Source organism: Thunnus thynnus, chromosome 16 (assembly GCF_963924715.1).
Source record: "Thunnus thynnus chromosome 16, fThuThy2.1, whole genome shotgun sequence".
NCBI lineage: Eukaryota > Metazoa > Chordata > Actinopteri > Scombriformes > Scombridae > Thunnus > Thunnus thynnus.
In genome coordinates this window covers 2,572,660-2,596,660 of record NC_089532.1, presented here as the reverse complement: position 1 = coordinate 2,596,660, position 24,001 = coordinate 2,572,660, and the positions used below count along the sequence as shown (strand labels likewise).

Genomic DNA, 24,001 nt, shown 5'->3' with positions numbered 1-24,001 from the left:
AGATCTTTGGTGCGTAGCTGCAAAAAGCTTCCTCTCTGTTTGCGGAACATTTAACAAGCCAGCGTTAAGCGACCTCAGCGAACGGTTTGGAACGTATTCTGACAAACAATCTGAGAGGTACGAAGCTGCTTGAGACCTTTTTGGGCTTTAAAAACAAGTAAAAGAATTTTAAAATCGATCCTCAACGTTACAGGTAGCCGGTGCGATGGTTGCGGGCGCTGATACTGGTGTAATATGTTCCCTTTTCCTAGTTTTGGTTCAAATTCTTGCAGCCGATCGATGGTTTTATTTGGTAAAATGATGAGCTGGGTTGGATATTTTGACCACAGCTTTAATTCAGGGATGAGTTTTCCTGCTTGAAGTTAAGAGAACATCAGTATTTAGAATATTTGAATCAACAGAAGAAGACTGATGAATTATGTTGCAGTTTTTCGAAGCCCGTCGGTGCTTTTTTCATGTTTCACCTTGTTTTCTATTCAGCAGCGTGACCTGAAGCAGCTGATGTTGCAGCAGGTGTTTTCGTCACTTTACAAGTTTTAAACGACATTTTTTTGCTTTGCAGGAAACATCAGTTTGGTTAGTCTCAGTTTGTTCCTGGAGGAATTGAACATGCTGTCCGTGTACAGACACAAACGCTCCTTTAATCTTCCTCCTTTTTCTTTTGTCTTTTAAAAAAAAGAGGTTTAAACACTTTTCTCTCTTTCATGTCGTCTCCTCTTGACTGTGTGTTTCAACCTCCTTTCACCTCCATCTCAAGGTTTAAACTCTTGATTTTTGTCTCTTTGGTCTTCTTCTTCACCTCCGTCTCTCCTTCATGACTGAACTCCTTTAAGCCATCTCCTCTGCTCCTCTTCAGGAGTGAAGTGGATTTAACGGGAGAAATCAATACCGGATCAGATACTCTTTTCTCTTTGGACTCGGCTGCTCTTCTTCTGATAATTCCAACATTTTACACCTAAAAGAACAAAAAGTCATTCTCTAAATATGATTTAAGATTTTTTATGAGCCTTTTATAAACCAGATTAATAAATTTCAGGTGGAGATATTTTCATGTTCTGCTCTCCATCCTTTCATAAATCCCCCTCTCAGCCAGTAGATGGCAGTAGCTCTCCACCGAGCGACGAGCGCTCTCTTCTTCTCTTCTTCTTCTTCTTCTTCTTCTCTCTCCGTCTGTGTGCTTTCATGAAGGGCAACCTGCCAGTGATGGAGACATACATGTTCAACTCTCCAGTCTCATTTATACCGCTCTATCTCTCTCTCCTCCTCCATCATTCTAGCGTCAACTCACTGTCTCTTTTATTGTCTTTATCAATCTCTCTTCCTCTCGTTCTTCTTGTTTCTCTCAGCTTTCATTTTTCTTTGCTTTTCATTTGGTGGTTTTCATCCTCTTTTTGCTCTCTATCTCTTTCCTTTTTTTTATCTCCCTTTTTCTCATCTGATCTCATCAGTATTGTATTTGCATCGATCTTCTCATCACTCCGTCTTTTGCCATCTTTTCCTCTCCTCTTTTGTCTTTTTTATTTCTCTTTCTTTTCTTAAATTGAATCTCTTTTAAACACTTTCCATCCCTGACTCTTGTCTTTCTTTTGACCTCTGCTCTCTCTCTCTCTCTCTCTCTCTCGTCTTTTTATTTTCACTTTTCACCATCTTTCAGTCGTTTTCCTCCCTGTATCTCTGACTCCATCTCTCTCTCTCTCTCTCTCTCTCTCTCTCTCTCTCTTTTGTATTTATCCTAATGTGTGTTTACCTGTTACGTCCTGCGGGTCTTGTTTTTGTTCTCTTTCTGTCCTTGAATTAATTCATCTGGAATCATCTCTGAAACGCCGTCCCCCCCTCCCCCCCCCTCCTCCTCCCCCCTCTCTCTCCCTCTCTCCCTCTCTCCCTCTCTTCCTCTCCTCTGTTTCATCCTCTCCTCCTTCCAATCTGTTGCTTTGTCTTTTAATTTCTCTTTCTCCCTGTTGCATGCCATCGCCTGTTGGTTTCTTCCTCTCTTACTTTTTTTTTTTTACAGATATATTTCTTTCATTTTCAGTGGAGACGTCCCTGTTTTTGCTGTTTTTTGTTCTTTTCATCCTCCTACTTGTTACATCTCCCTCTTTCTCTCATCCCTTCGTACTCTGCGGTGTGTTTTTGAGTGTGCAGCGGTGTTGTTTTGATGTGACTCCATGGCTCTGGACAGCAGTGTTTATTCATGTTATTATTTAAATCATCTGACTCTCTCTCGTCCCCCCCCCCCCCCCCCCCCCCCAGTGTTTCGTGCAGCAGTTGGACGGGTTCATCTTGTGGCTGCAGGAGGCGCTGGACAGCACGGAGAACTGGACGCAGCCCAGACAGGAGCTGGACAGCCTGAGGGTATACCTGGACACACACCTGGTGAGAGCACACACACACACACACTTTTTGTCCTTTTTTATATTTGTATCCAACTTGAACCATAAAAGCGATACTTAATAGTTAAACAGCCCTTTAAAGAAGTGGACAAAATGTTCTCAAGGTCTAAAAAAAACAGCACATAAACAAACTCACACTGTCAAATACTTTTAAATATAAATGTACATGAGCGCTATGCACACATACATATCTATATGCATGTTACACACACACACGGTTGTATGAACACTTATTTGCATACATGCATATGAATGTGCCCACGTGCCCCACACACACACACACACACACACACACACACACACACACACACACGCTCACCTGTGTTAACTGAATCATTTAAAGTGCTGCTTCTACCGCTGCTGCTCCATTTAAAACAACAATTGCTCTTCAATAACTGTGATTATTGAAGCCTAAGTTCTGCAGATCATCTGCTAAAAGCAACACGACTGCTGCTCGACCGACAACTGAACTGAACAAGACGCCAGCGCAGGAAACACAACAGTGATTTCACTTATATTCACACAAATCTGAACCTCTAAATATCCAAACTATGACGTCATTCTCAGTGTTGGGCAAGTTACTTGAAAATTGTAATCGATTACACATTACTACTGAAATGTTACATTACTTTACTTTCGTTACTCAGCTGTCAGTTCTGTTGCCTTTAAAGGACGAGTTCACAGTTTTTCCAGTGTGTCTTAAAACATCAGTCAGGTGTCCATATGAGCAGTGAGAGATAATCATACTGGCTGTTAAAAGATGTGCTTTCTATGTAAGAGATGGAGGCCAGTGACGGGGATGGAAGGATTTACTGACCGTCCAACAGCTAGCGTTAGCGTAGCCGCGCTGACTGCACACAGAGCTCGGCTGCACGGTTCACACACCCTCCGACTCTGAACTAAACCAGCGTCATGTGACTGCTGAATGTAGGCGTAGCTGGGGTTCATGTTAACATACCAGTATGGACACATAACACGTGAAGAAGACGTCCAGAGCGTCTGTCAGCTGATCACAAACACCACACTGAAATCAACCCTCCATTTATCCCAGTAAGACAGTAAGCACGTTGACCCCCAACTGTAAAAATAATGGATCATGAGATGTAATTACTGAATGTCAGTTTGGTCCTAAGCAACAGTTCCTGCCAGTAAGAGGCTGTAACTGCAGCTCCATCTGTGTTGTTTTCCTTCTCAGACGCTTCCAGGCTTTACCTTATTATCCCCACCTTAATTTAACTATGAATTGTGGGTAATTCCCTGCAGCAAAGTCTGCAGGATTGTGGACTGGTGTGCACAAAGGGTTTTCAAAAGTCCAGGAGTTAGTCCTGAAGCACTTTCTGATAGTACAGCGAGACAGCCCTGAGCCTCGGAGGACACACGTGGAGATTTGACCACAGAGAGTCTTTAAGTAGCAGAACAAGATCAACTTCATCTCTAAACTGAGTTTATAAAGTGTTTTATTGAGAAATAATAGTTACCTGGATGTAACTTAAAGAGCTTCGCTGTTGGTTATAACCAAAGGGTTTTTGTTCTGTTGTAGCAAGTAGCTAACATGCCGCTAAATATGTCAACATTTCATACAAATACAAATGAATCATATCCTAAGAATACCAGTATCACTTGATTATTTTAGGGTGATGCTTTTGACTCTTTGACTTTGATTTAAATCTGGTTTTCAGTAGCAAGTACGCAAGACAAAAAAAAAATAGAAATAATGCAACAAATAAGAGAATGAAGGATCTCTTCATGGGAAGAAATAAGGGATACATGTCATGCAACAGCTCCAGAGATGTCTCAGGAAACAAAACATAATTGGAGAAATTTGAAAATAAAAGTTTCTTACTTGCTGTTATTGTATGCTAACTTGCAAAAGATAAACTTTAATGCTCAGTAGTAGTGTTACATGGTGAGGAGTCTCTTTCTATTTGAAATACATAATTTCCTTTCTTGTATGTATGTCAGACTGGTGCAAATTAGTATGTAATAAAACTATAAAATGACTGTAAATATCATATAAAATCTGCAACTATAAAGTATAAAATTTGGTGTTTTTTTGAAAATGGAAATTGTTAATAAATACAGGATTCTTCTGAAACTACTGACCTGTCAGTTCAGCTCATTAACAGACACGATGTTTAACTGTAGAATAACATTCAAATCTTACTTGTAAGTCAGACGTCAGAGTTAAAAAAGGTCGTGTGAACACAGAGGGATCATGTTAGAGCAGGATAACAATCTGCTTTTATCCTCTTTTCTCTCTTTTTGTTCCAGTTTGTTTTCATCTGCATGTTTTTCTCACCGTCTGATCTTTTCTCGCTCTCCTTCTATTTCCTGTTTTTTTTTCCCTCTTCTTCTTCTTTTGTACAAAAAACAATCAAATATCTCTCCGTCTCTTCCTCTAATTTACACACACATGTTCTAAAACAACCAAGCGCCTATAGATCAGTGAGTGCTGCATCATTGTACTGTATACAGACACACACACACACACACACACACACACACACACACACACACACAGATGAGAAGCATTTTGACAATTACTCACACTCTTTATGGCAAACATATGGGCTTCACAAACACACACACACACACACACACACACACACAGCAGCACTCATCGCAGATGCGTTCAAGAGTACAAGGAAACGAGACATGAACACACACACACACACACGTTGCATATCAATGTAAAAATATGCACACACGCACGCACACACACACAAACAAACAGATTGTATTTGCATGTAAGCGAACAAACACACACACACGTGCATGCACAATAATAGGCATGTGTTTTAGCCACACACACACACACACACACACACACACACACACACACACAGAGGTGTTATTTGCATACATTTGCATGTTCCTAGACAGATTTCCAAATCAGCATCTCAATATCCGTCCCTGCAGAACAGCATCATGCGCACGTATCCCCACACACACACACACACACACACACACACACACACACACACACACACACACACACACACACGAGTTGTCTTATCTAGATATTTATTTTTGCTGTGTGTTTGTTTGTTGGTTTGTTTACACGTGTCGACTTTGTTGTGGGTGCCAGCAGCGCTAACGTTAGCGGCGGTTAGCTTCAATTAGAATCCCCGGCTCTTAATTGGCGCGTCTCGTTAAATAAAGCAAAAAGAGGATGAAAAAGCATCGCTAATAGGACTTTGAACTGCTACACTGTTGATAGCGTGTTAGCTAACTGACTCTAACTGTGTGTGTGTGTGTGTGTGTGTGTGTCTGTGTCGATAGTCACACTTGCACTTTGTAGTTATTAGTGTGTGTTTGCGTGTATAATTATGTGTTTTGTTGATTATTGCAGGTTCTCTCGCTCTTTGTCTGTCTCTATATCTATCTCTGTTTTTCTCTTTTCTCCTGTGTTTGTGTGTGTTTTTATTTGTTTGTGTTTTCCTCTTTGCAAACAGAAAAAAAAATGTTTATATCCTATTAATTTGCTTTGGTGAACCTGTTTTGGAAGAAATTGAAATGCTGACTGGATTTCATTCAATCCAGGGAGTGTGACACTCTTAAATTTCAACATTTGACCATGACCACAATCTTTCTCTAACCTTAACCAAAGCTTTAGTAGCCTTAACATATCCATACACATATTACATGATAAATAAGGTTGGTATTATTCTATATTATAAAACATCTGCCAGTCTGTCTCTCAGTCCTTTCTGCCTGGTATTAACATGCAATCTGTATCTGGATATCTTGTCTGTATATAGAAAGACACACATGTTGAATCAGGTGTAAATGAACACAGATCAGATCAGTCGGAGCAGATCTGGATGTGGTCTGACTCACACTGTGATCAGATCTCAGTCAGGTGAAAGTTTGATCACAGTATCAGGAAAAATATCTGCTGAGCTGAAAGGTCAACTAACTCCGTCTCTTTGTGCATCTTAAAGGGGGGTATATATATATTATGCTTTTTTGTGATTTTATCTTATTTATATACTGTTGTGATGTTGCATATCTATGCTAAACATGGTTAAAGTTCTAAAACTTGAGTTGAACGTATGTAAAAATGCTTCCTGCGAGTCAAAAGTCAGGACTTCGACCTTCCAGACGAGCTGACGGCTTGTTGCACATGTCCGTAAACAGCTGTCTGTTCTGTAGCATTTGATGCTAAGGTTGTTGCTAAAGTTTTCAATGTGTTGTCCCCTCTCATATTTCAAGTAAATAACAGGAAAAAGAAGTGAATCAGAACTGAGTGGGAGGCCTTAAAGAGACAGGAGCTAAAACAGCCTGTTTGAGACAGAGGCTGAACTGAGGAGCTCCATAAAGGACCAGTAGAAGATAAATAAGGAGTTTTTAACTGGAAATCATGCAAAGATATTCCAGTAGAGCCCCAGAAAATAAATATAGAGCTGTAAATGTGCATGATATGTCTCCTTTAAGCTACGCATCAAAAAGCTACAGACAAACCCTTCCTCTGCAAAGAAAAGAAAAGGAGGAGTAGCCAAGCTAACATGCTTCTCCACTGTCTCTAATCAACGTTTTACAGTGTAAATACCGGATACAGGAAACAGTTGCTTCTGTCATAAGACCCTCGTTCGCATGTTGTAGCAGCACCTCAGTATCTCACATCGCATTCCCTCGACCTTAGACGCTCGTTTGTTGACAAGTCTGCTCACTTAATTCACATATTGATATCAGAGTGTGGGTGGAATCAAGATAGCGAGAGCGTTTTATACGGATTCCGGATTCAGATGTCATTATCCAGATAAGAGATCGCATGTTTGTACCAGGTGGAGACGAGGAATCTGACTTCCCTTCTCTGTCTGTGGCTCTCTGCCTCAAACACATCGGTTCCTACTGAAGACTTTAAAAACAGCAAGTTTCATTGCATTTGTTGAGTCGGATGAATCCAGATTTGGTGCTTTAGTGAGTATTTATGGCAGCAGGGCGGTATGTGTGTGTGTGTGTGTGTGTGTGTGTGTGTGTGTGTGTGTGTGTTCATGGCTCATTGATGTGTTTTTAATAGTTTTTGGACAACAGTGGAGGAATAAGATATATCAGCCTTTACTTGTTAGTGGATGAGTTCATCGGTAATAAGAAAACATAGAATCATTATCCATTAATCAGCCTTTAGTTATGCTAAATAGTTGAAGGTTGTTTCAGTCTTTCTCTCATCTCTTTTTCTTCTCTTTTCCTTTTGTGTCTCTCTCTTTGTTTTTCTATTTCTCTCTGTCACACACACACTTTCTTACTCTCTTTCTGTATATTGCTTTCTCTGACACACAAACACACACACGCAGCTCCGGGGCAGCAGTGGGTGGAGAGTGGAGCTGCTCTCCCAATTGAATATTTGGTCCAGCTGGCGTGCGTGCATGTGTGTGTGTGTGTGTGTGTGTGTGTGTGTTTATGTGTGTTTATGTGTGCGTGTATATATATATGTGTGTTTTAGAGCGCGTGGAGCGAATAAGCACAGGTCTTTCCGGAACCCCGGGGAGATCAGTGAGGCGAGAGGACGCTAACACACACACACACACACTCATACACACACACACACACACTCATACACACACACACACACACACACAGGCTGCTCTTTGTAACGCGCTGAGAGATGGCGGCCAATGAAAGGCCTATTGATTGGGTCTGATGAGCGATCCAGGCCTTTGAATCCCATTACCAGCAGCAACACACTACTGGTGGCAACATGAGGAGGAGAGAGAGAGAGAGAGAGAGAGAGGGGAGCAGAGATAAAGAGGTGTGAGAGGCAGGCAGAGAGGTCTAAAGGTGTCTTCAGACAGAAAGTGAAGTAAATTTTCTCCTTTGCAGGAGTTTTTTTTTTTTTTTACTGCTGGACTGTTTGTGTTTATTCGCCCCAAACAGTCGATGTACTGACTGTACGGCTGTTAGCTGTAAGATAGCTAGCGACAGACATGCTGACTGTCAAACTCTACTTGTTTCTCTTATTTCCCACCAGACTCTCTTTCCTTTTTTTGCTCCTGTCTCTGTACGTCTATGAAGCAGATTCATAAAACTAATTTTTTTGCTTGTTGACATATTTTCAATTCGACCGTCTGAACACACATTTATGGTGCTTTCAGATAGCGAGCGGTTGCCGTCGACGCCTCCGCATGGCAACATCGACGTTCTGTGTTTTGAATCGATGGCTACCTCCCATCCTACCAGCCCGTAGGCTAAACCACAGTCTGCTGCCGTCCGCCAGTACAATCTCATCACGCCGCTACATACAGTAGAGCGTGTTGTGACTTACAATAGAGGACGCTAACTAGTATCATATATGTTGTTTATTGTTTCAACTTTTAAAGCTCATGTCGCTCAAATACAGTTTCTTCTTGATCTGCCTATTCTCTGCTGGTGGTTGCCATGGTGACGGGCGGCAAGTCGTGGCGGCAAGTTGGAAAAAGTTGAACCGTCATGAACTCCAACGAGCAACCCTGTCTCCTAGAAACGACATTCATATACGACTAAACTGCAACAGCAAAAACATTTTGCAAGGAAGCGTAATGATGTTTTCTTTCAGCATAATGAGAAAAAGTCGTTAATTAACATATTTGGCAAGTTGTAAACATGTTGATACTCAACGTGTGAGGAGTGAAATGTTCAGAGACAACAGACCTTGTGCTTTTTTTCTGTGTTTAGACTCTGGCAGCACTTAGTTAAGCTTAGAGAAAGATCATAGTCTTGGTTTCATACAGCAAAAAGTCAGCAGTGACTTGAAGCACAACGTGTTAATTAACATATAAGACATTTAATGTTTCACTAACCTGAACCAAAGTGCCGAAACGTCTTCTGACTTCAGAGTGAATGTAGCTTCATTCATTTCAAAAAAACTTTACCTGTAACATAATCCAGGCAGCGATTACATTTGTCAGTGCAACATAACAGTTTAATTGTATATGAACGTAATTTTGTATGAATGTAAAGGAAACAGGGTTGTCGGTTGTCATGAGAGCGGCGCGGCTGCTGTTGTGTTTACACTGAAAACAACGGAGGCGGCAGCAACAACCGCTCGCTGTCTGAAAGCACCTGGTGAATCTGAAAATGCAGATTATACGTGTGCAATTCACACCAGCGTTTCAGGTTTCATAAACATCTCCATCAATACAAATATGTGACCGACAGGAAGACTAAATATCTTCCTCTTCATCCTGTTTATCTGGACAAAACTGTCCGTCACAGCTGAGATCTAATCAGCAGTCTCAACCTCTGATCTATATATGTATATATGTGTATATACAGCCAAAATCATAATATAGTTTGTTTTTATTTGCAATTTACAAATATTCAGTTTAATGACAACAAACATTAGCTGTTCTGTATTGGAATTTAAAATGAGCGATCACAGAGTTGTTTTCTTAACTTTACTGCTACACAATCCCCGACCAGGCTTATGCTATGTTTTTTCCAAAATCAACATTTTTTTTCCTTGTTCGCACTTGTTTTCAGATTCATCCGGTTTGCGATGTGTTATCGCTGAGCCGTGTTTGTGTGGATGCAAAGCCAAAACGGAGAGAAAAAGATCAACTTCAAATTTAGCCGGCTTATTGTGGATGTAGAGTGAGATGAAGATGCAGAGGAAGAAAGGAAGAGAAAGAGAAAGAGGGTATGGGGGGAGAGAAAGAGAAGAAAGATGATGGAAATGATGAAAAGGAGGAAGAAGCATGAAAGAGAGATGAGGGAAGAAGAAGAAAGTGAGAACAGAGATGAGGCGAACCAAGATGTTGGCAGAGAGGAAAAAAAGGAGGAGGTGAAATAGAAACATGAAGATAGAGATGGAAGGAATAAGGAGGAGAAAAAGGGAAGAGAGTTGGAGGAGATTCAAGGGGTGAGGAGAGAGACAAAGTCCGAGGGGAGGAGTGATGTGAATGAGGACGGGACAGAAGAGAAAGGGATAAAGGGTGATGAGAGGGAGGGAGAGGAAATGAGAGATGAAGTCAGTTGAGGGAGGACAGGAAGAGAGGGAAGCTGGGTGAGAGAGAGAGAGAGAGAGAGACAGGAAACACAAGAAGGGAGGAGAAGAGGAAAGGAAAGAGGGGGAAAGGAGGGAGAGAGAGAGAGAATTACTTTGTGCTTTATTACTTAATATAAAAGCTGTGTGCAGGGAAAAAAGAGAGAAGGGAGAGAAAGCAACAGAGAGAGGAGGGTTGGGTAAAGAAACACACACACACACACACACACACACACACATACATATACACACACACACACACATAAACCCCAGGGAATACAGCCGTACCGCTATAGTTTCTCTCAGGCTCTGTCTGAATGGAGACAATTTGATCATCATTATTACAAAGACTCTTTGATCAGATCATGTCTCATCAACCCGAGCCTGTCTGCTGTGTTTATGTGTGTGTGTGTGTGTGTGTGTGTGTGTGTGTGTGTGTGTGTGTGTGTACGCCTCTGATCAGTGCAGCCTCAGCGCACGGATCTCAATGTCAAACCTCAATGTCATCTGAGTATCAGCGCTGCACACCCACCTCTTAGCGCCTCGCTAATATGCTAATGCTAAAAGCTAAATGATATCAGGTAGGCTTCTGAGGCCATCCTACCCCGTGCTCCGGGCTAATATGCTAATGCTAACAGGTAATCTGATCACCCAGGCTTTGAAGCACCTCGTCTCTTCAGCCCACTGTGCAGCTATGTTAATCAGAGCAGGGAGTTATAACCTTTTAGGCCACCAGCCACAGCAGCTGAGAAATCCTAAAATCCACCTGCTACCTTCACTATTTAACAGTTTGACTTTTAAAGCAGGACTGAAGCAAGGACACCAGTGATGTAGTTATGTAGATTAGACTCTCTCATCGGCTTCCTTAACTGGCAAAATACACTTTTATATATGAAAAAAACAGTTTGAAAAATTTAAAGTCCTTCAAGTGTGTGTTATGATTACAGTGTTTTTGTCTCATGAGTGGGTATTTTCTAAAAGTAACAAGTATTTTGATGTTTTTAAAATGAGCCCCTGGAGGTTGCTTTTAAAATATTTTTTAGAACCCGGCCGATAAAGGATTTTAATGTCTAATTTTTTATGTGTTTAATCTTTACTTAATCAGGCAGCCTCATTGAGATTAAGATCTCTTTTCAGACAGAACAAGAAACATTCATAAGACACAAACACAATCAGCAGACAGAAACAACACAACTACACAATAAACAAGGAATTAATAAAAACAGTTTCAAGAACCATAAAAAAACATCAGATAATAAAGCTTTAAAATCTCCAAGGGGAATACAAGAAGCTTATTTTCATTATTAATTTTTGGGTTAGTTGTTGAATATGAATCTTGAATGATTCTCTGCTGACAAGCATGCATGCCATTTAAAATATTAATGGCAGGATAGTTGGAGTCACTGGTGGAGGTGGAGAACACCATCTACTCTTCTGCATTTAAAACTAGTCTGTTTGATTAAGGAGTGATAATTAGAAAGCATCAAAGGCAGACTGAAGACGAGTCAGTCCTGGGACATATAAAATTGCATCATCTGCAAAAAAATGGACATTGAAGTATTGAGTAGGAAGAATCATGTTATTTATGTATAATGTAAACAACAACGGACCAAGGATAGACCCCTGTGGCACCCCATTTCTGATGGTAAGAAGGCTTGACTGAGAACTATCAGCAACAACAGTCTGAGTTCTCTCTGTAAGGTAAGAGTGGAACCAATTAAGCGTGATTTCATTTAACTGCAGCTGTTATTGTGCTGTGACCAGGCAATCAATAAAGGCGCGTAGCTGTAAATTGACTAATGATTTTAAGATTTTTGCTAAGAAGGGAAGTTTAGATATATGACGGTAATTGTTGAGATCGGAGACATCACCACTTTTGTGTAAGGGTACTATTAAGGCACTTTTCCGCAAAGCTGGAATCATGCCTGTTAAAGAGGTTTGGTTAAAAATATGTGACAGATTAAGGAGGCACTTAGATGAAGAAGATAAAGGTCAAGATTACCAAACTAAAAGAAAATGTGCAGTCGGAAGAAGCTGAGGTGTCGGGTTCAGTTAAATATGCAGACATTTTATTAAATAAAAGACCAGAGGAGAGCAAATAGTGATTAAAAGTTTCAAGCATCTATCAGAAATATGACCAGATACTTGTTTAATTTGGGGTTGGGAGACGTGACTGTGATGAATTCTTAAGAGATGCTATAATGTTACAAAATTTCTGAAATCGGTATTGTATTTGCCAGGAAGTTAATTGCTTAATTACAGTGTTTGTAGCATAGTGGTTCTGTCAACAAAAGCTAGCATGTGGCTACTAGCGCTGCAACTAATGATTATCTCCATTATTGACTAATCAGCAGATTATTTTCCAGATTAATTCATTTATTTTTTAGCCTATAAAACATCAGAAAACAGTAAAAAAATATTGAATTCACAATAAAGTAAGACCCCTAGAAAGCAGTGAATTCTTACTATTAAATGTTTGCTGTTTTTGCTTGAACAAATGATTATTTGATTACCAAAATAGTTGCAGATTAATTTACTTTCGATAGACTGATTGATTAATGGACTGATCGTTGCAGCTCTGGTCACTGCAGTAAATACTCCTCTGCCAGTCTGATGCTGCTTTGCCTTAAAAACTTCATTACTGTTGGTGCATACTCATAGCTGTGCCTCTGCCTCCTCAGAGCTTTGAGTCTTGTGAAGTATTTCTCAACCAATAATGTTGGCAAATATCACCTGAACACACTGTAATCACTAGGTGTGAGACAGCATCAGTCGTTTCAGCGAAAGCCTGAAAATGACCCGTGTTTACTTTACAACTGACAAAAACCTCCAGCAGCCGCAGGAATTATGACTTCTTCTCCGTCAGGGGCAACACTGGAAGTAATGTCATGTTATTAAAGAGCCGCAGAGAGTCCATGTAAGGAGAAACTTTGGTTTCTTTTAACCATGACCGCAATTATTTGAACCATGTTGACAAAAGGTTCAGTAGCCTTAATTAAGTTATTTTAACCCAAACCATAATTTTTCCTCAGTCTTAACCAAGTTGTTTTTTTGCATAACCAAATTATGTAACGGATATTTGTTGGCAGGAACTGACAAATGATAACCAGAAGTATTTTGTCTTTAATTTGAAGGACTTGTCGGGTGATCATGAGTCACATCACACGCACTAGACTAACAAAAAGCCAAACATAGATGTGCTGTTAACATGTGGTCACTATACTTACTATTAATCTGGTTCACTGCTAGTTTTGTTGAAGGGAAACACATAAACTACCTCCTTCTAGTTTATCACATGAATATATGCTTTGCCAGATGTTTCAGGGCAACTTCCTCCTGTGATTTTTTGACATTTATGAGTTGATGACAACCACCAGATTGCACCTCAGGTCTCTTTAAGGTTAATCTGTCTCATTTTTGTGAGGAGAAGCAGCTTCAGTCTTTAGTCTTTTCACAAACACTTTCATAGGAAGCAACTCTTTGAGGGATGCTGCCCATGAAATTTGTCACAGCTAATGGGTCTTTTACTGGAAAAAATTGAAACTCTCTTCTAGGCGTTTTTGTAATCACAACCCTCTGTAGTTTTTTTTCTCTGTTCACCAGTACAAGCAGGTGAACACACACACTGTCTTTCTCCTGGCTGCTTTCTGTCTTTTCTCTCTGTCACACACACACTGACTGTCTCTGCTTTCTTCTCTGTTTTTTCCTCTCATTCTCCCTCTTTCCCTCTCTCTCTCTCTCTCTCTCACACACACACATAAATACATACACACAGCCTCTTATTACCGCCCGCTGTCTGACGTGCATAAAAGCAGAGCTGCTCTGCATGCCTTATCATCGTGTGATTGATGGCTGGCTGTTCTACTCTTATCGATTCTATGCTCTCCATATATTAAACGCAGGAAATGGAGCTGAATCGCTTGTGGAATAAGGCACTGAAATACGATCGCTCTCCGATAGCCTGGTTAATCTGCACAACCTAATTCATTCCTTACAGCCGGCCCTATCCCAGATACGCAGACAGTCACACTGTGTTTTCTGTAGCACTGATAGATGTACTTTATGTTTATTAGCTGTGAGGTATTTCACCAGCTTATCTGGAAATTATGTGGGGCAGAGTGGCCGCCGAGTCTGTAAAATTACTCAATCAGCCGTGAGATTTGGAGTAATTTACGACGTTTGCAGGGGCGGTAATGATTGCAGAATGCAGACAGTCATGTTTTATTTGGATAATATTGATATATGAATGTGTTTTGGGTGCGTTGTGAGGAGATATAGCCCGATGGTTTGGTTTTTCAAAGTGATATTTTAGTCTTTATCTGTGAAATGGAATATGTAAGGGACAGTGTCACCACTATCTGCTCGCATCCTTTATAGCTGACTGTTGGAAGATGTGAGGTTTGTATTTAAGAGGAAGAACTAGACCAGTGTAGCTCAGCGGGTAGAGCAAGGCACTGACGCTGCCAGGGTCGAGGGGTAAATTCCCTGCTGAGCTCAATATAAGCAACTTTTTTTTAATTTCTTTCTCTTTGTAAAACTGTTCATATAATTTAACAAACTATATACTTTGTTAAACCAAAAGTATTTTCTGATCTTCTCATTAAAAGCCCAACAAAAAAACCATCTTATGTCATTGTCACATAAAGAAACAGCTTTAAACCATTGGCACCTACCATTAAAGGCTGACTTTGTTGTGTCCTCTCTTATGGTGCTGTTTAATCTGCTGCAGGCACCGAGCTTTGCTACGTTTTGTCATCCTTAAAAAACCAACACATATTGATGCAGCATGGCAGGATTTTTTCAGATTCTTACAGTTGACTTTATAGCTGACTTTAATTTCACCCAGACTGGCCGCAGCTGTGCTTCACTGAAAGCATCACATCAAGGAATTTTGGCCACAGTATTGGTACAGGGCTTTTATAAATTCAATAGGAGAAAACAAAAGGTGGATCTAATTAGAATCAAACTTGATAAATATTGTTGATAATGATAATATCATCTCATTAATACACAATATGGATAAAGAGATACTTAAAGCCACAGCGTCTTTTCTGAAACTACCACTAGGGGCACCAAAGTCAAACATTTTAAAATTTAATCATAGTGGCTTTAATTGCTGTCAGGACACGTTTGGTTACTTTAGAAATGTTCAGGTAATCACATTTTTTGCAGCCGAGTTAAATATTTGCAAAATGCAAAAGACAGCAATCGCACACTCTTGATGTCACTTTTAAAAAAAAATGTTTTGATGTTAAAGTTTCATTTTCACCTTCACATTGTACCAACAAGAAACTTTTGGCATGAAACACCTGCAGTGTTTGGACAAAGGTTGTATTGATCATTTTAAGCCACTGATATACTTGCTTTTGGATAAGTTGCTCAGAAATTAAGGCTGTGGTGGCGCTGGGATCACACTTTTTACGTGTACGTGTTGGTAAAAAGCATCTATATCAGTGGCTTTAAAACCGTCTTAGTGATACAACAGACTGTCGCATTCGTAAAACACTTTCTGACCACTTCTACTGTATATACGTTCTTAACTCAGCTGTAACTCACATGACCCACCAACACGTACATCCGGATATTTAAAAAAATGTACATTTGACGTGTGGATTTTGAAGATTCCCAGATCAATTAGTAAAGCTGTTGAGGAATCACTTGATCATTTTATTAAAGTCACCATCCTAAGAGAGTCCTCCCGTGTCAGTAGAGCTCTGTACAATTAATCATACTGTGTAATGCTGAAACACGTAGTCTGTTATTTGACTATTGGATTGACAGAAAATTAATACTAATTACTAATTTTTCCAACTGATTAAATGTGAAGATTTACTACTTTTTTTTTCATTTTTCTTTAATTAAATTGAATATAGTTAGGTTTTGAACTGTTGGTCGGATAAAACGAGACATTTGAAGACATCACAGTGGACCATGGAGACATTGCGATGGGCTGTTTTTACTGTTTTTTACATTTTGAACATGAATCAAATAATTGATGAAAGAAAAAAAAACATATGATACATGACACATGATAGATTAACTGATAATGAAAGACAGTAGATCAAATTTTTGTCACAAAATTATTCCAGTTTTTTCCCTCCGGCTGCAGACCCTCAGTAGGTATATATGTGTGTATGTGTGTGTGTGTGTGTGTGTGTGTGCCAGGTATTCCTTACGTTGCGGGGACTCGCCTCCCTCATGGGGACAAGTAGCAAGTCCCCTTAATGTAAATCATTAATTTTATGGTGAAAGTTAATGTTAGTTTAGGGTTATGTTAAGGTTAGGGTAGGGTTAGGCAAGTAGTGGTTATGGTTCATGTTAGGATAAGTCTCCAGGAAATGAATGTAAGTCGATGTAATGTCCTCTGATGTGATGGAAACACGAACCTCTGTCTGTGTGTGTGTGTGTGTGTGTGTGTGTGTGTGTGTGTGTGTGTGTGTGTGTGTGTATGTGTGTGTGTGTGTGTGTGTGTGTGTGTTTGAGGGGTGAAAACACTTTGTCCTATCCGTCTCCACTGTGTGTAACTTGCTCCATAAATATTGGTGGTGTGGAGGTCTGACCTTGTCATGTGTTGACTGATGTTTATCCCTCACCGCAGACGGAGGACTGTCTCAGAGTTGAACCAGGGCTGTACTCTGACTGCTGGATGCTTTTATTTTTTTTTAAAAACTTAGAAAATAAAAGTAGTCTCTGAAATATACAGATTTATTTATTTATCCATTCTTTTTTTTAATCATATACTCTCTATTTTGTAATATCTTCTTTTGTCAGTTAAAAAAATCACCATGATGTTTGTTTATGGGAGTTTAGTTTAGGTAGAAACATAACATGAAAAGACCTTCCTCACTTTTCCTTTTGTCTCTCAAGACTTCGACGTAATAGCGCTCATGTTTTTTTCTTCCTGATCTCCTTCAAGTTGATGTTAGTTACATGTATTTTCGGTTAATGTTATGTTGCTTAACACCACATGTGCACAATTGTTGCTACGTGTAAGTGAGTATGAATAAATGAGCATCACTGACACTCACACACACACACACACACACAGCGTAGTCTTGACAGCTTCGGGGGGTGTGTATGTGTGAATATGTGTGTGAAGCAATTCCCATTGCAGCACAGCAGGATGTCAGAAGTGGTTAAGACTTGAGGCTTGAGCACCTTGAGGCTTACACACACACACACACACACACACACACACACACACACACACACACTCACATTAGATCAGAAAAGGCTGTAATGGTGTTCAGAGATCTGACTGGAGTGTTCTCCAACACTGCCCGAGGCGGCTCTGTGCCTCCATCCATCCATCCATCCATCCATCCATCTATTTATCATCCATTCATACATCTATTTTTTTTCTACTTTTTCTCTTTTCCTCTTTCCTGTTTGCATTACCACCATTATGTATTTTCTCTTTCTTCATTTTACTCGACCCCTCCAGTCTACAGAGAGATCTAAGCGGAGAGTAAAAACTACTTTCACATCTAATCAAGTTGAATTTTCCTTTTGAATTGTTTTTTTTTTTAAAAGACAACCTGAGTCAGATCTCTTCTTATGATGTAATATTATTTCATTACAACTAGGATCGTATTTATTTCTATCAGTAATATGATATTAAAGTAAGAGCTGAGTTCTGGGAACACAATCAAGAAACACCAGCAGACAGACGAGCAGTTTATTTGGATAATGTGAAACACTTTATTTGCAGGCAGAACTTAAAGTGAACACACCTGAAATGAATTAACTGAATATGTTTGGGTTGTTGACTGTTGGTCAAGATAAAACAAGACATATGAGGATGTCACCTTGGTCATTTTTCACCATTTTCGGACATTTAATAACATAATATAATAGTTGCCCTATAATAATCCCAACTGTGTGCACATGACTACAGTAAATACAGAAGATCAAAGTTTAAACAGGAAGTTTGTCTGTAAACTGTGATGGATGTTTATTATGCTTATTGTTCATCTTCGCTTCCTCTTCCAAATGAGTTTATTCCAGATCTGTCTGATCGTCTGACTGCGAGTCAGACAGATTGTTCACATATCTCAGATATTAACTGGCTTGTCCTCAGTACACATGGCGTGTATATGTTGACAGGCAGCCAAACGCCTTTCCCTCATCAGGACTCTGGAGACAGTTATGTTGCCAACGGGTCTATTGACAAGAAAAAAAGAGTGAAACTATAAAGGAAACAAAAATACAGTTAAAAGATGTGTAGGATTAATTGTGCTTTAATTATTAACGCTCACAAATAAGCATAAATGACAATAAGACCAACCAAAAATAACCTCATTTACATCTATCTTTAAAACATGGCCAGATAAATATCTCACTTACAAATGTGCCATCTTGACCAAAACACTTAAACTATACATGGTGAATAAACACAAAAGCAAACCAAAAGCATAAGATGAACAAAGCTACTGTCTATGTGCAAGTGCTTCCACTTTTTGGTTAAAAAGTGTTATTTAAAGGAGCCGATAGGCGGCGTTAGTGGTTGCAGATTATTGAAATTTACAGCAGCGTACCCATAAAAGCCACTAGGTGTCACTATTTCAACTTATAATATAATAATGACAGAACATTTTTGCACGGTTTTTGTGAAACTGTTCGAGATAAACTTCATCTGAAAACCCTACCGTCATATCAGGAATGTAGCATAACATCAAAAAAATATTCGCTTTAAATAGTTTTAAAGAGTTTTTTCTTTCTCAGATCCTGTGTTGTTGTGTCATAAATGGATGTTGTCTGTTTTTATGTGACACCTGTTTTACGCCGCCATTCGTTTTACTCTTGTAAACTAAATAAGACTTAAGAAATTATAATAAACTTGACTTTAAGTGAATAGTATTGATGATCTTTATATATTTTTCTGTCTGTTTCAGAGTTTCAAGCTAAACGTGGACGGTCACAGTGCTCTGAAGGAGAATATAATGGAGGAAGGCAGAGTGCTGCTCACCGTCATCACCTCCCACCAATCAGGTATATGCACACACACACACACACACACACACACACACACACACACACACACACAGGTGGCCATAACCGAGGCCCAACTCTGTTCCATTCATTATTAATATTTGGATTAACAGAGTGACCTTCAGAGAGGAGAATTCATATGAATGTAGCCCGAAAGAGAGACAGAGAGAAAGATAAAGACAAAGAAAGAGATGGAGAGAGAGTGATAGAAAAGCAGAAAGAAAAGCCAGCGGGCAGAAACTGGCTGGCAGGGAAAGAAACATTCAATATAATTTTATATTTTCACAAATCTTTGCAGCCAGAGAGCGTGAGGGAGAGAAAAGAGAGAGACAGGAATGAAAGAGAGAGAGAGATATTGTTTTCAGACATCTGGATGTTGGTACTTTGCTTGGATTTTGGAATTTTTGTTGCTTATTAAGTTGACAAAATTATGTTTCTGTCTTTTTTTTAAAATTTTATAGCAAATATCATTCTGTTTACAACTTTAACAATGAAGTGTTTTGAAATCACCACTGCTTGGATTTGCATCCCTGAAAATTGAGGATCTTTTTTAAAAAAACAACACTTCTCAGCTCTATACCCTTCGCGAATATTCATGCAAACATAAATTCTAGTTAATCAGATCTGAAAAAGCACATTTAATGACTTATTTATGTAATTTCTGTATGGCAGTTTTATTATCACAGAATTTTCTCTCAAGTGCAGTGTTTGTTTTTTTTAATATACATATTTTTGGGGGGCAGGAAATGAAGGGAGAGAGAGAGAGATTGGTCAGTCTCTGGATTCAAACTGTGGACATTGTAGTCATGTGGCATTTGTCTTAATCAGTAGACTACCAGAGCACGCCAAGTGCAGTGTTTGTCCCCCTCAATTGTAAGAATGAAATGTTCTGAATTTGCTACAACTCTGATTTAACTTCTGCTTGTTTACTTCTCCATTACTGAAGTCACAGGAAAAAAAAACAGTTTTTCTCAGAAACATAACTGAAATCATTAAAATGATGATGACAAATGCAAAAACCTGTACTATAGAAATACCTGTGTTTCTATGTTGAGGATTATAGAGGATAACATTAAAAGAAAACTTTGAAATGGGAACTTAAATCGGGGAAAAACTTCCAATATCCCAAATCCCAAATTGTTATTGTATAGCTGACAGTGGTAAAAGCTCTATGTTTTTTATTTTTGGACTCCACTAGAGTAGCTTTGCATGATTCACAGTTCATAAAACTCCTTATTTATCTTATACTGGCCCTTTATGCAGCCCCTCAGTTCAGCCTCTGTCTCTAACAGGCAGTTTTAGCTCCTGTCTCTTTAAGGCCCGCCTCCCGATGAGCTCTGTTCTGATTGGCAAGGTTTCCAGAGGCTTGCCAAAGCACAGCCGTATCAGAGTCGTATTAAGTTACCGCTGATGTAAACCCAACATTCCTTGCTTTACTGCTTCATATTAAAAGCTTTTAAACGACTAAATAACAGGAGACTTTTGAAATGAAATGTGTTTCTCACTGAATTAGCAGAGCTTTGTTAGCGGCGCTAAAAAACGGTAGACACAACAACACCTGGAGATATATTTGAGCTGTTTGTTGACCAGATCAGTTAGAAATAACGCAGGGAGGAATAATAGTATAAGCAGAAAAAGCCACAGTGATGATGATGTTTGATGAAGAGCTGCACACGACTAGCACACCTCCAACAGGTAAACTACTTATTTTACTTTGCCCTGCTGTGTAATGGAAAAACACTCACAGCATGCCAGATCGACTCGAGTTATAGCTCAGCGTGACTACCCCTAAAATAATAGAAAAACACCATAACGTTAGCGGAGCGGAGCAGTGAACTGACAGCAGATGATCATATAAAGAAATCGTCACAATCTGATGTCAACTCGGGCTGAAAATAGAAAAAACTGTTGGAAACTGAGCGTTCAGAGCGGTCTGAAGCCGCTGCTTTTTGCTCACAGGGATTATTTCTACATACGTTTACCTCATTATTTGACATTTTATCCACATTTGATATGAACATCTGACATTGTAACATTATATGACTGAAAATAAGGAAAAGCATCAGAGGTCCCCTTTAAGGTAAATGTGTGAGAGAAGTGTAATAAACCTTCAGATCTAACTTTTCCACTTCACTGCACCACTTTTATTTTTTTTAGATTAGAAAAGCTCACCTGAAACCGACGCTCAGGTAGTTTCTATCATTTCTCCCCTTTTTCTGTCTCATTCAGTATCTCCTCTTTCTGTCCTCCTCTCTCTCTTCACTTTCTCCGTCCACCCTCCCTCCCTCTCTCTTACTCTTCCTGATTATCCGTTGGTCTCTCGCCCTCCAGCTCTGAAGGATATCCTCCATATGGTTTCCAGCCAATGGGATCAGCTCCAGCGGCAGATTCGGCGCCAACATGGCTGGATGCTCCGCGCCCTTCACTGCATCCAGGCCCGCCTCTTCTACACCGCCCAATCGCACGAGCCTTTCACGGCCTCGGGGGACCCGTCGGCCAATCGGCAGGCTCTGTGCCCGGCGGACGGCCTCAAGGTAAAAAAAACTGGTGGTGGTTTTTATTTTCTGTTTAGCTTCGAATCTCTCTGTTATTCTTTTCATCTGTTTTTTGTTTGTTTTTTATTCTTTGGTTCTTATCCTTCCATTTCCTCTCTGGTTGATCCCTGCTATCCCCCTCTCTCTCTCTCTCTCTTTCTCTCTCACACACACAAGCTCACACTCAAATCAATCACACACACTTACCCATAGTCCTTTGTAAATTTCTCTGTATTGTTATGTATTGGCTGCTAATTAACATCCCGGTGTGTTTCTCAGCTCTCATTGGCTGCTGGTTAATTGGCTGGACTTGGTTAATTAGGTGTAATCTCCCTTTCTCTTTCCCTCTCTCTCTCTCATTGCGACAGTCCTGCCATTCACCTCATCTCTTCGCTGCTGTTGTTGCTGTGTGTGTGTGTTTAAAATTTTCCATGAGTCATCCCCGGCCTTGTTTGTCTCTCTGCTTGTCTTCTCAAAGAAAAAAAACACTACTGATTTTAAAACATTTCTCTTTTGTCATTCATCTTGTCTCTTTTTTCTTTATTACTTTGTTCCTTTTACACTTTTTCTTTGTTGAATGCTCCTTCTTTTCATCCCCTGTGTGGGATTATTACAAATGTCTCCTCTATTATTAAATATATATATTTTTACTGAAAAAGTAATCTCCATAACCAGATGACTTTCAGTTAAAGAATGTAACTGACACATATTTATGTCAACCTAACCTTTTAAGATCCAAACAATAATTACAAGTAGGAGTAAATAAACGTGAAGAAGAAAAGCCTGCGGTGTGGGCGTTGATTGACTTAACTTGTCAATCAACTCAAACTCAAGTTTAATGTTACTTGATAAAGATACCTGCCCTGTTAGCACAGTTTAGCTAAAGTAGCTAACATTAACCGAAGTGTGCAGCGCTCAGAGTTCCCAGTAAGCTAGTGTTAGCTTGGGTCTGAGTTAGCGGGGCGTGTTTCCAGACCAAGTATGTGATTTGAGACACAGCTTAAGTTTAATGTTACTTGATAAAGATACCTGCCCTGTTAGCACAGTTTAGCTAAAGTAGCTAACGTTAACCCAAGTGTGCAGCGCTCGGAGTTTCCAGTAAGCTAGTGTTAGCTTGGGTCAGAGTTAGCGGGGCGTGTTTCCAGAGTGTGAACGGCAACACCTCGCACTCCTTGTTTGGAAAGTTCTGACTCCAAACAGAAAAGATGGCGCCGACCATAAGCTACGACTCTTGGCTTCAATCGTCTCCAATGCAAACCAACGGGTGACGGGTGACATCACACCTCGCTACGTCCATCTTTATATACAAACTATGAGTCAGACTTAATCTCAATGGTCCTGGTGACACTTTACAATAGCAGGCAATAGATCCTTTACTTTCTTCACATATGTTTTTCATTATTAGTTGTTTTTGTCCTTACTTTAATCATATATTTACACCCTCATTCTCTCCTTCCTATTTTAATGCTATCCTCATTTAGTTTCTTGTAAATCCCTTCTTTCTGTGCATCCATCCTTACTTTGTTGCCTCTTTCCTTCCCCTCTATCCTGTCTGTCTTCCTTCTTTTACTTCTCTTGTCTTTGATCCGTTCCTCTTTCATCAGAAAACGTCCCTGTCTGTTTTTTACTTTCCAGTCTCATTTCATCAAAAAATGTTTGTTTTCTTTTTCCCCTATTCTTTCTTTCCTATTGCTCGTCCCACCTCCTCTTTCTCTCCTCTCTTCTCTCTCGTTGTTTTCTCTCCTCTTCCTCTCCCCCTCTCTTCCTCTCCTCCTCCTCCTCCTCCAGCAGACCTGACTGGTTGTTTTCAGATTGTTTAGTTGCAATTAGAGCTGCAGCAGCCTGATCACTGTGATCAGTCAACAGTGACAGCCATTAGCCAGCTACCGCCTCTGTGTGTGTGTGTGTGTTTGTGTGTGTGTGTGTGTGCACGTCTCATAGTGAAAGTGTGTTTTTGTGTTTGTGTGTATCTGTGTTTTTATGTGTGTGTGTGTCCATTAGCTGCTTGGCCGCAGCACATTAACAGTCCATTCATTATCTGTGTGAATCTCCCTCTGCACTTAAAGCTTTGATCCGTAAAACCTCCAAACAACAAACTGAGGTGTGAATCTGCTGAATTATTT

At 39.8% G+C, this 24,001-nt stretch overlaps 1 protein-coding gene across 4 annotated transcripts in view; it reads left to right on the top strand.

Moving 5' to 3' along the window:
• akap6 (A kinase (PRKA) anchor protein 6) overlaps positions 1-24,001 on the top strand; it is a 240,856-nt gene that overhangs the window by 84,126 nt on the left and 132,729 nt on the right. For all 4 annotated transcript variants that reach the window (XM_067614337.1, XM_067614338.1, XM_067614339.1 and 1 more), the window contains 3 exons: positions 2,251-2,373; positions 19,248-19,344; positions 21,676-21,878. In XM_067614337.1, the coding sequence (XP_067470438.1) occupies positions 2,251-2,373; positions 19,248-19,344; positions 21,676-21,878 (423 nt within the window). The remainder of the gene's footprint in view (positions 1-2,250; positions 2,374-19,247; positions 19,345-21,675; positions 21,879-24,001) is intronic.